The sequence below is a fragment of the Schistocerca piceifrons genome, chromosome 6 (genome assembly GCF_021461385.2).
Source record: "Schistocerca piceifrons isolate TAMUIC-IGC-003096 chromosome 6, iqSchPice1.1, whole genome shotgun sequence".
NCBI lineage: Eukaryota > Metazoa > Arthropoda > Insecta > Orthoptera > Acrididae > Schistocerca > Schistocerca piceifrons.
In genome coordinates, this window is record NC_060143.1 from 205,410,223 (window position 1) to 205,423,278 (window position 13,056).

Sequence of the window (13,056 nt, forward strand, 5' to 3'; positions counted from 1 at the left end):
AATGATAAACAAGATAACATATATGTTTGCAGGGAAAGATGCCACATTAAATGGATACTATATATATTGCTTTACTGGTAAAGGAGGACATTGCGTAGAGTGTAGAAAGAAATGCTGCTCAACTGACAGCACTTTCCGAACGTTAACACACTCAACATGAGACAGTGCGAAAAGAAGTGGAAGCCATTGCGGGATTTTGGGGGGGGGGGGGGGGGGGGGGGGGGGGGGGGGGGGGGGGGGGAGCAAATAAACAGGGAAAATGTGGTGAGTGGCCAGCCAAATCAGAGTGTTTGTGACGTATACTTCATGACTGGGATCAGTGCTGGTGGATTAAAATCATCAAGGGGAGAGAGTACAGCAAAAATTAATAAAGATTAGAGTTTAATGCCCACTGACACTGACAACTAGATAATTAAAGACAGGATACATGCTTGGATGGGAAAAAATAGCTGTGTCCTTTCAAAAGGAACTACCCCAGAATTTGCCTAATTGATTTAGGAAAACAATTGAAGACTAAAACTGGTTTAGAGAAATCACAGAGTACTTAAATGTGGAATGTAAATCGTGTCCTTAAGGATACAGGGTACTTATAAATGGTGGAAAAATTTAAATTTTTTATGACTTTATTAAATTCTATAGTCTTTCCTGATTACATTGATATATACATTGGAGGGTATCAAATGAAAAATGACCTATATATACCAAATTTTAAAGTTGCAATCACGTATGCCGCCACGCCCCTTTATTTCTGTTACAGAAACCAGTATAATTTCAAAGAGAACCGTGAACCTTCTGTTTGCAGCGATTATATGTATGATACATTGTATATGTTGGTTAACAGTGCAGGTTTCTAGTGTCTGTAAATGATTATCTTTGCTAGTAGTTACTTTTGTTTCACTGAAGCAGTTTGTTCACATGTTACTGAATGTTTGTTGCCCACGTGCTACATATATTTGTGGAAGTACATATCCTTTAGTATGCAATAAATATGAACTACGCCACGCGTCAAGAAATTCAATAAAAGGAAATTCCCTGGTAACCAGTTCACAAACAAAGCAAGCCACACTGCTGAAAGTAACCTATGTATCAGTTCTTCAGGGAAAAAAATCCCACATGGCATGCCTCCTGGTGATTCAAATTTTGGTGTTAACAATGACACTGTTTGTAGTGGATTTATTGCTGTTAATGCAGGCATCTTATCTTCTTTGATAAAGGAAGTGGCAAAAATGTAAACAATGTGATGGTGTAGGCCATCTGAAAATAATTGAACAGCAAAGTAGCAGGAAGGGTTTAGCATCAAAATTAGTTGTTCTGTGTAGATCCTGCAATAAATCTACCTCGAAAATGACTTCAAACATTGTACACAATTCATATGATGTGAATTTGAAGTTAGTGTATACAATGCGGGCAATAGGAAAAGGAAAAAAAGGCTGCTCAAATGTTCTATGGTTTGATGGACCTTCCTCCCCCCTCCCAGTAGGTTCAGCAAGTACATAAAAATACTTTTAGGTGCCTTGACGGTTGTTCTAAGGCATCTATGAAATGTGCAGTAGAAGAAACTGTACATATTATTGGAACCAAGAACATTGCTGTTGCACTTGATGGGACATGGCAACATCGAGGACATCGTTCCCTGAGTGGTGTTGTAAGTGCTACTTCTCTGGAGAATGGGAAAGTTGCTGATGTTGGGTGCTTATCTAAGTAGTGCCATACTTGCCATGGTAACACTGAAGGACATCTTCAACATCAGTGTTCTACAAATTATGATGGTTACAGTGGAGGTATGGAGTATGATGGAGCTCTACAAATATTTCAGAGGTCGGTGCCTGTTCATAACATTAGATATACGAAGTACGTAGGTGATGGGGACTCTAAAGCTTTAAATAAAATTAATCAGTTCAATGTTTATAGTGATATCATGGTAACAAAACTGGAGTGTTGTGGACATGTGCAAAAGAGGATGGGTGCTAGATTGAGGAAGCTAAGAAGAGAAATGAATGGAAAGTTGCTATCTGAGGGAAAATCTCCGTCTGGCCGAAGCAGACTGACAGAAACTGAAATAGAGTTTCTTCAGAGTTATTATGGACTGGCCATTAGATGAGCTACACCTCTGAATGGTGTTACAGCAATGAGAAAAAAAGCTGTATGGGCCACCTACTTTCATAAGTTGTCCACAGATGACCACCCAGTTCATGGACTTTTGCCTAAAGGAGCAGATTCTTGGTGGGGTTACCAAAAATCAAAAGAAAGTGGTCAAATGCACTATCATAAGCATTCTCTTCCTGAGCCTGTTATGAATGAAATAACACCAATTTTTAGAGACCTGAGTGACCCTGTTTTGCTTAGTAAATGTTTTCATGGGGGCACTCAGAATACAAATGAAAGTTTCAACAACTGCATATGGGAAAGATTACCCAAGAATGTTTTTGCTAGGACTAAATACATTAAAAGTTGGTTTTAGATGCAGCAATATGTTTCAGTGATGGAGTGATAGGAAGGTTGGAAGTCCTGAGAAATTTAGGCATAAAATGTGGTTCTAATATGGAAGATCAATTGTATGCGTGTGACAGACAATGGGTGCATGAAGCTGAAAGATTTGCTCTTCATGTTCCCAAAGAACCAAGAAGTGCTAAACGGAATGCCAAGAGAAAGCTTGAAGGTGAAGAAATGCTGTAAGATGAAGACTATGCTTCAGGAATGTTCTGAGGCACAGTTTAATTGGACTTATACCTTCATTCGCAGTTTCCCGCAAGTTGTATTTTTCAGAATTCAGGTACAAATATTTCCTAAAGTCTATAAAGCATTACTCTAATTTTTTTCTGTAACTTGCAATAGTTCATACTTATGTAGTAGACCTAAGCTTTATTGCAGAAACAACTAAATTATAGAAAAAATAACATTTTTATTGGGAAAAAAATTATAAAAATTAAAATGTAAGAAGTGATATTTTTTATCCTTGTAATATACATAATATGTGGAATTAAATAGGTTTAGTACCTCAGCCATCATGTCATGCAAGTCGTAAAAATTGGGTCTCCTTCAAATGTATAAAATTGGATTAAATGGTACCTCAATTTGAGGAAGCATTTTGGAAAAAAATTGCATCAGTTCCTTTGTAATTTTTTTAATAACCCTAAGCAGGTTCAAACAAGAAAAGTATAAACAAAATGAAAATTTGTATGAATAAAGATAGTTTAAAAAGCTAGCTGTGCCAAAAAATATGAAAGCACAGCTGAGAGGTCGCCATACAAATAAGATTTTTTCACATCACTGTGAAATCTATGTATCACATCTTTCCTGGTCCATTCTGTGTTGTCATTTATGTTTACTGGCGTACACAACATAAATAAGCAAAACTGAGTAATTGCTAAAAAAATGTATAACACTTTTACTAAGCTGAATGAAGGTATTGAGGGAAAAGGAAATTAATATAGGGGTGAAACTGCTTTCAAAATGTTATACGCTGCTAGTTTTTGTTAACAAGGAAATATGAAAAATATACAGTAATATGATGTATGTGGCAGTTATATATTAGTATCAATGTAAGAGGAGCATATTTTCTGATTAAGCATTACTATCAACAAAAGCAAAACAAGGATAATGGAATGTAGTCTAATTAAGTCGGGTGATGCTGAGGGAATTAGATTAGGAAATGAGGCACTTAAAGTAGTAAAGGAGTTTTGCTATTTGGGGAGCAAAATAACTGATGATGGTCGAAGTAGAGAGGATATAAAATGTAGGCTGGCAATGGCAAGGAAAGCGTTTCTGAAGAAGAGAAATTTGTTAACATCCAGTATTGATTTAAGTGTCAGGAAGTCATTTCTGAAAGTATTCGTATGGAGTGTAGCCATGTATGGAAGTGAAACATGGACGATAAATAGTTTGGACAAGAAGAGAATAGAAGCTTTCGAAATGTGGTGCTACAGAAGAATGCTGAAGATTAGATGGGTAGATCACATAACTAATGAGGAAGTATTGAATAGGATTGGGGAGAAGAGAAGTTTGTGGCACAACTTGACCAGAAGAAGGGATCGGTTGGTAGGACATGTTCTGAGGCATCAAGGGATCACCAATTTAGTATTGGAGGGCAGCGTGGAGGGTAAAAATCGTAGAGGGAGACCAAGAGATGAATACACTAAGCAGATTCAGAAGGATGTAGGTTGCAGTAGGTACTGGGAGATGAAAAAGCTTGCACAGGATAGAGTAGCATGGAGAGCTGCATCAAACCAGTCTCAGGACTGAAGACCACAACAACAACAACATACAACAGACAAACATTTTTTGCATGCAGCACAGACAAAAAAGACTAAATGGTAAGGGCTTGGATTAAACTAGTTGGAGAACATGCCAAAGTAATAGGAAACTGAAGTTTTAAAAGTTTCATTTGTATCCAAGTGGGGATAGCTGAGACGTCATAGAGGCTTGGTACAATTTTTTTGTGCTTATTAATTGTAAAACTAGTGACATTTCTTACTGGGAAGGAATGGGTCTGGTTTTCATGTCATTGCACCACTATAACACGAAGTCATCATTTACCTGAAAAACATTGGGGTGAAGGTCATTGATGTCAGTTTTGCTGGAAATACACCCCATGTTATGCACTGCAGTCTCTGAAAAAGATAGACAAAGGCGAAATTACCAATTGATTATTTAAAAATCCTAAAACATTTTAAGGATCTAGAGGGCAATCAAAACTACCACTACCTGTAGAATACAAATGACTTAAAAGATAAACAAAATTATCCTTTAAAATATTACCATCTCTCCTTGTATTTTGCTTCTCTTTACAAACACATAAATTTGTAATCATTTTATGCAAGATCAAGAAATGTCACTGACACCTCATCAATGAAAAGTGCAAATATTAACTTTTTGTACAGGGTGATTATAATGGAAGTTCCAGTTTCAAAATGATATAAAGAAAGAACCACTGTTCAGAATGACAACAAATTTGAATGGAATATTATTGAAGAAGGCAGAAACATTATGAGGGGGTGAAAATAATAATAATAATAATAATAATAATGCACTATGTGGTGCTGTAGGGGCAGAATATGCAAAATAAAAGATGGGGGGTGCACGGTCTTTCCTCAGTTTGCATCTGAGATTCTCAGCATGACTGTCTCAATGCAGTATTGCACGGTGCTGGTAAAGCACTTCACAAGGACAGTGACTGAGTGCCAGTAGCTGTGTAGAAGTTCTGAACACTCACGGGTTGGTCCAGTGTTTGCCCAGGGTCTGGAGAAAAAGATTATGAAATTTCAAAAGAAAGTCTGTTTTGAAGTGCAGTGTGGTAGATGGAGGACAACAACTGATCTGGTGTCAGCATTGCAGGAGAGGTCAAATGGTGGTGCGCAAACATGCAGTGCAAGGGGAATTTCCTGAACTTGGGACATGCTTGTGAGCATGGTGCATAAAATTCTACGAAACATTCTGCATTGGAATTCACGAAAAATTTACTCATTTTTAGGTGCTTGCTCATGCTGACCTGCAGTAATGCTAACAGCTGTTCTAGAATTTCTTGCTCATATGGAAGTCGACAATTAATGGCCATGCGAGATCATGAGGGCAGATGAAGCCCGTTTCTATCTGCAAGGAGATATCAATACACAGAACAGCAGAACACTGGCAACAGAAAATCTGCTCGCATATCAACTGTTACCACTTCATTCTGCAAAGGTAATTGTACAGCACGGGTTGATGGCATCGTTTATCGTAGGGACATACTTTTTTGAGGAGATGAGTCCTGTGGGTCCTGTTGCCTGTACCATCACTAGTAAATGCTCTGAGAGCCTTCCGTGCACCAATGTCATTCCAGCCCTTCAGCAGCATGCATGTGTGGGTAGGATCATTTTTGTGCAAGATGGCACTCCTTGACACATTGCATAGCTAGTAAAGCAGCTGCTGCAGAGGCATTTTGGAACTGCTAGAATAATCAGCCATCATTTCCCTTTGCTGTGGCCATCCAGATCACCTGATCTTAATCACTATGACTTCTGGCAGTGGGTTTATCGGAAAGATGCTGTGCTCTGTTCTCTGATTACAAATACAGCTGAACTGAAGGCACACACTGAGCAACACATTCTGAACATTATCCCCAATACATTTCTATCTGTTGTAGAACATTTTGTTTCTCAATTTCAACTTGTAGCTGAAAACGATCGACAGAGTATTGAATTTGTGTTGCACCAGTCTCATGACAATTTAAAGTCAATTTCATTGTTCCTTTTTATGTGGTTTTTGGACTCAGGACAATCAAAAACTGATTTTTCCCATCCGATGTGGTATGAACTAACGAGCTGTACCAAACTTGTGTGGTCATGCACTCTGCATAGTATGATTGGTTTAATATGCAACTCACACCATAGCCATCATATTGTGATTCATCTGTCATTTGTAGTGGAATTTATTTACGTTATGATGTTTACACACCATGCAGTGGGAAAGATTTTTATTAAATTCTTTTTGGTTCCATAACATTTTCCACTTATTCAATAATATCCTGTTCAAATTTGATATCATTCCGAGCAGCAGTTCTTTCTTTCTTTTTTCATGCAGCATTTTCAAACTGCAAATTTAATTATATATGTACAGACTTAACTGTGTCTCAACCAGTCAGAAGATACTTAGGAAACTGGTTCTAAATGTGTAATTCTGTAAACCAAAAACAAAACCTAGAAATCCTCCTCTCTTTGTTCAGAGAAACAGCCAGGTTTGAAACTGGTTCTGTCTAATAAATTGTGCTTCTAACTGGAGCTGCTTTTCATCACTTAAAACTTGTGAAAAATATGAAGCTGTCATCAACTATAAGGCTGGGTTGAATACCACAAAGAGCTTTACTAGGCACGGTCCTGGTATGCTGTTGGCCTTCTCCAATCTTTGAACTGATTTACCTCACCAGGACCTACAGTTGAACTGGGATTGTGAACCACAGTGCACTATTACATTTTTCTTATTAATAAACATTTCCATACTTGAATTAAGTGAAAAGTGATAGATAAAAATCCAAGTAATGACCAGGTAATCAAACCCAAGATCTTTGGATTTGGTCTGGCACTTTACCACCAAGCTTTCACTGTAAAATTGCAAATAGGCAGAATAGCTGGCCAGAACTTATATCTAGGGGGTGACATTTATTACTACCGGTAGATACATTTAAAAATGAAAAAGTTGTTCATAGCTTTCCGAACTTTTAGTTCCTTCCTCCGGAGGGAAAATGGGGTGGGTTGGGGAAGGTTGGAAAAGAGGGGCAGTTCACTCAGGTCCCAGATTGAGAGTGACACACCTGTTGTGTGCACAAGATGAAACAAAGAGGGGTCTCAATGTTACAGTCAGTTCCAAAAGCTAGGAGCAGTTTTTCATTTTTGTACTGTCTTCTGGCAGTACTGAAATGTTGTCTTCTGGAGTTAAGCATTGGCTGACTATTCTGTCTTCTCATAATTTTACAGTTTTCTTGAATTCTCCTTTTGATACAGAAAACTTAGAACCAACACATTGTAAATACATAGATATAATTTTTCTGCTCATATCATATAAACTTGATTCTGGTTGACATATTGAGCCTGAATGTGAGAAATTTTGATCACTAATATAAATTCTATTATTAAAGGTGCCACAATTTTGAAAGGATTGATTATACCATAAACAATCATCATACTCGCAGCCTTGGTGAACCAGATCTATAACTGCAGCAGGCAGAAATGGTCCTTTTACTAGGCCTTTCATGAAATGAACTTTTAGGCCCCATAAGTTGCATACAAGTTAGTTAATCATCACAGCTATGGCTAAGAGCCTCATTAGTCTGGAGGCAGCAATGAAAATTGTTTCCTTATGTAACAATATGAAACTAGTGACTTCTAGCTATCTTTTTTATCAATACAAGCATTTCTTTGTTGGTCACCATTATTAGGAAGTTGTTATAAGTCAGGAAAGGGTACAGGGAACAAATGACTCTCTCATAAACATGAGACAAGTGGGTGGAATGTTATGCCAGCCTCACAGAATACAGCTATTCCCTAAATTGAAACAGTCTTGAAGTAAGTCACCACCTTGATCAAACAACTGCTAATCATCAAGGGAGAAATCACTGAAAAAATAATAAATAACCTCAAATAGTTGTACCCCTTCTCCAGAAGAGTTTGGTTAGCACAGGTGGAGGAGTAAAGATTTGGGAAAAAACACCCCGTCAATGTTCAGCTCATTAGAGAAGGAGTAAAATCTTGGATTGGACACAGATGAGAAAAGAAATCAGCAATGCTACTACTTAAGAAACTACCCTAGCATCCACCTCAGATGAATTTGATAAATCACTGAAAAATGAAGTCAGTGTGGCCAGACAGGGAGTACGAGTACAAATCCAACATAAGAGGTGGAATGATAGTTGCTAGACTCATGCTGGAGGTTGTTATAACCTTCCTGATCACTGCAACTGAGACTCAAGACAACCTCCATAATTTCATTGTCATCACTGGAGCGAGACAGTAATCTATTGAACGCAGCATGTCATTCTCAATGGAGAGAAGTCTTCCAAAGGAAGAGTGATCTCAGGTGTGCCGCAGGGGAGTGTTGTAGGACCGTTGCTATTCACAATATACATAAATGACCTTGTGGATAACATCGGAAGTTCACTGAGGCTTTTTGCGGATGATGCTGTAGTATATCGAGAGGTTGTAACAGTGGAAAACTGTACGGAAATGCAGGAGGATCTGCAGCGAATTGATGCAAGGTGCAGGGAATGGCAATTGACTCTCAATGTAGACAAGTGTAATGTGCTGCGAATACATAGAAAGAAAGGTCCTTTATCATTTAGCTACAATATAGCAGGTCAGCAACTGGACGCAGGTAACTCCATGAATTATCTGGGAGTAGGTATTAGGAGTGATTTAAAATGGAATGATCATATAAAGTTGATCATCGGTAAAGTGGATGCCAGAATGAGATTCATTGGAAGAATCCTAAGGAAATGCAATCCGAAAACAAAGGAAGTAGGTTACAGTACACTTGTTCGCCCACTGCTTGAATACTGCTCACCAGTGTGGGATCCGTACCGGATAGGGTTGATAGGAGGGATAGAGAAGATCCAACGGAGAACAGTGCGCTTCGTTACAGGATCATTTAGTTATCGCGAAAGCGTTACCGAGATGATAGATAAACTACAGTGGAAGACTCTGCAGGAGAGACGCTCAGTAGCTCGGTATGGGCTTTTGTTGAAGTTTCGAGAACATACCTTCACCGAGGAGTCAAGCAGTATATTGCTCCCTCCTATGTATATCTCACGAAGAGATCATGAGGATAAAATCAGAGAGATTAGAGCCCACACAGAGGCATACCAACAATCTTTCTTTCCACGAACAATACGAGACTGGAATAGAAGGGAGAACTGATAGAGGTACTCAAAGTACCCTCCGCCACACACCGTCAGGTGGCTTGCGGAGTACGGATGTAGATGTAGATGTAGGTATGTTTGCTAATGCCTGGATCACGTATGGTCGTCAGTGTGTCAGGGCCATTAAACGGTCTTTTCTGACTATCTCATATTTTTGCTTTCTAATTCCCACACAAGCAGCAGACCATCTGAGGCAGTCCACATAAAACAGGAATTCCACATTATATTACACTTCTAAGATGTTTGCTAAAGTAGGAACATAAAAATCCTATATAACTTGAGAGCAAAGGAGCCTTCTTTTGCATCAAAACGCATCTCCTGTGGATGTCAGATAAATGTGCAAGTCTAGCACTCACTCACCGTGAGAGAAAATACTCTTGTCCCACGTTGCAAAGGACTCTCTTGGTGACATCTATCTGAGAATCATAGGCATTTCAGTTGAGAGCATGGCTTGCACATCTGTGTGTGTGTGCGCGTGTGTGTGTGTATTAGGTTGTGTACAGTCCTAATACAGACACTCTGCCTGCTGACTTACAGGCATCACAACTGTTTGTAATAGAGCAACGTGGATTATCCTACTATTTGTTCTTATGCCACTCCTGACATCAATACAATTTTTGTCCTTATTTGATCTTATTTTGTTAATAGTATATACACAACAGTCACTCAAAATATCTAATTTCTTATTTAAACAGTGGTTCTTAAAACTTTATTACTCACAGTGTGAGTTCTCAATTACTGATAATAATGTTATTTCTAATGAAATATTCATGATTTACTATACATGCTAACCAGTCATCATGACATTTTTTATCAGCTAATAGTTGTTAATTTCTAAACTGGTATTGTTCATTTGAAAGCCCCCATTTTCTTCTTTTCAATGAAAGTTTTACTTTCCTAAAGCTTCATTTCGAAGATTATTCATACTAAAAATTTCTTGTTCTAGAATGCTCCAATCTTAAATTGTGATTATATCCAAAACTCAGTAACATAGTTTTGCAGCCCTGATTTTTCTAAATCCAAAAATGTCTCCTTTCATTAAATTAACATGTTAGTTTGTTAATTACTCAATTCTGAAAATTATGCTCTCTTACGGTTTTAACAGAACTTCAGGAATCCACGTTTTGTAAATATTGCTCTCCCACAAAATAGCAACTACCCTTTGACAATGCACTAATTACACTGATATTACTTAAAAAACTTATGTCACTGGCTGTTGTGTCTTTGTCTCTTTTAAATTTCCAGTTTTTTATTTTATTACTTAACGTGTAATAAATGTGTATTTTACCATTTTGTGGTTCCTGTATTAAGCACGTCTATAAATAGGTGTGGCACACAAAAATGGCAATCAGTCAGTGTTTAACTAGCAAAATGTACAAATAGATGTGACAATATCATTACATAAGATCAGTCAGTATTCAAAATGTCAACATGTACATGATTCTCATGTCAACCTGCATCAGTGTCAAAATGATAAAATGTGAAACCACTAGATCAATCAGAGTAATGTAGAGTATTAAACTCATCTGCGACCAGTGAACTTTATGAATGTTTGTTAATTAGGGTGTCTTACTGATCTGTATTTAATATTGAGACTCCAGCATATTTCGAAGCTGATCAACAAAAAGAGAACCTTATGGACAAAGAACATGAAGTGATCAAAAATCATTGTTACAGTGTTGTGTGCTTTATTTGGTAAATGTCAGTCAAACCCATCAATAGCATGACGACAACTCAAGACAACAGGTTGTGAGATTACTGAAGGTGAAGAACCAGGTCAGTAAACTTACATTCTGGGAACTTACATATTGTTTCTACAAAATTGTTTTTAAGAAGGAACCCTGGGCCTTTCAAATAGACATTTCTAAACATACAAATGTGGTTTCCTTCAGTACTGAAGCTTAATTTCCTTCATTTGAGTCCTCCATTCTGTTGAAGTACCGGAGCCCTCTGCTACGTTGCCTCTATTTTATACCACATTTCTCTCATTGGGAGACAAGCTGTGTGGGGGAGACCTGGAGAGATTTTCAAATTATGTTATGTTGTCAAAATATATGCTCCATAAGCCACTGAATACTGCATGATGAGCAAACTTTCTCTACTATTATTGGTTATGCTCTTTACTTGCTTGATCTATGTGTGTGGAGTGAATGCCCACAGGCCTTTGTATGTGCTCTAATCATCTTGTATGCTTCTCAAGTTGAATGTATGATGGAGTAAGCTGTTTCATGATGCATTTTAAATACTGATTCATTAAATTTACTGAGTACTGTTTTCCAAGCTAAATCTCATCTCTCTTCAAGTATGTTGCAAGTGCACACCAATATCACTTTCTCAAACCTAGTGCCTTACAGCACATCTCTGACTGCAACTGACCTCTTCCTTGTTGTTTATTTGAAGAGGATCACAAATTTTTTGGAAGAAATATTATGCAATTTCTTTACCTTTCTTTTCTCATCTTCTCTGTGGTCTACGTGACGGTAAAAATACAAGTGTTACTAACTCTTGGAAAAGCGTGTGCCCATCTCGATAAAATTTGCCTTTCATTACTGTTTCCAGTTTAAACGTAGAGGCAGTACTAAGCAGTACCATGTGATAGGTACAATTATCTTCTGAAACAAGAAGCTCTTGTCTTTACAAAATATATCACCGGTCTTTATGCAAAATATGAACAAAATTTTAAGGGCTATATTAAGATAAAATATGTTTTCCATTTCTTTTCCTTCTTTATTTATTTTTTTAATGAAGTCACACCCTCTGCTCCACACAAGTTGAGAACCAGAGCTCCACACCTGGTGACAATCAGAGCTCCATACGCAGTGACCATCGGACCATGCCTTGTCATAATAGATGAAACCTAGTTTGTCTGTATCTTTCCCCTTGCATACCTCTATGGTGTATGGTGTGTGTGTGTGTGTGTGTGTGTGTGTGTGTGCGTGTGTATGTGTGCGCGCGCGCATGTACTGACTGAGACAAGATTTTCACTTTAAGACAGATGAAGCAAATTTTAATATTTTCATTGCAATTTATTCACTCTCAACCAGGATTACAGGTTGCCCGTAACTCATTCTTACAAACTACTACACATGCATTTCAAGTTGATGAATCAATTCTTTTACAGCCAAAGTCTCGTAATTTTCTATCGACTGTTCAGTGACACTGTTCTCCAACTCTTTTTTTGACAATGCGGAGTAATACTGATCATTTAGTGGCACACCCGCCCTACTTGACACAAACAGCATTTCCAGACACTGAAATTATGTAAGGAGCACCTGGGTTCAAACCACTGTCTACTCATTTTGATTCAGGTTTTCCAGAGTTTCTAAAATCTTTGAGGCAAAAGCCAGGCCGTTCCTCCAATGAGAACGGAGTCAACTTTCATCTCCAACTTTCTACAGCTGAGCTAGTGCTCTATCTCTAAGGCCCGCAGTGTCAGAGGCATTTTTAAGCTTCAATTTATCTCCGTTTTTGTCACACAGTGCAGTCACACATTGTAGTGACACTCAATTCTTCACTATGAATCTGTTTTTAGTTGCAGTGCAGTTTATTATGATAATCGCCTGTCTGCAGACATACAAGGATGTTGTAAATAGTCTTCACGGGTTTGCCACCGGATCATGTTGTGCAAATTCCACAATATTTCCTTGGAGCAACTGTGCAACATCTTCTGG

General features: G+C 38.0%; 1 protein-coding gene across 1 annotated transcript in view; it reads right to left on the reverse strand.

Moving 5' to 3' along the window:
- LOC124803238 (fibroblast growth factor receptor substrate 3) overlaps window positions 1-13,056 on the reverse strand; it is a 60,604-nt gene that overhangs the window by 3,903 nt on the left and 43,645 nt on the right. The window contains 1 exon segment of the mRNA XM_047264419.1: window positions 4,537-4,610. Coding sequence (XP_047120375.1) covers window positions 4,537-4,593 — 57 coding nt within the window. The 5' untranslated portion in view covers window positions 4,594-4,610.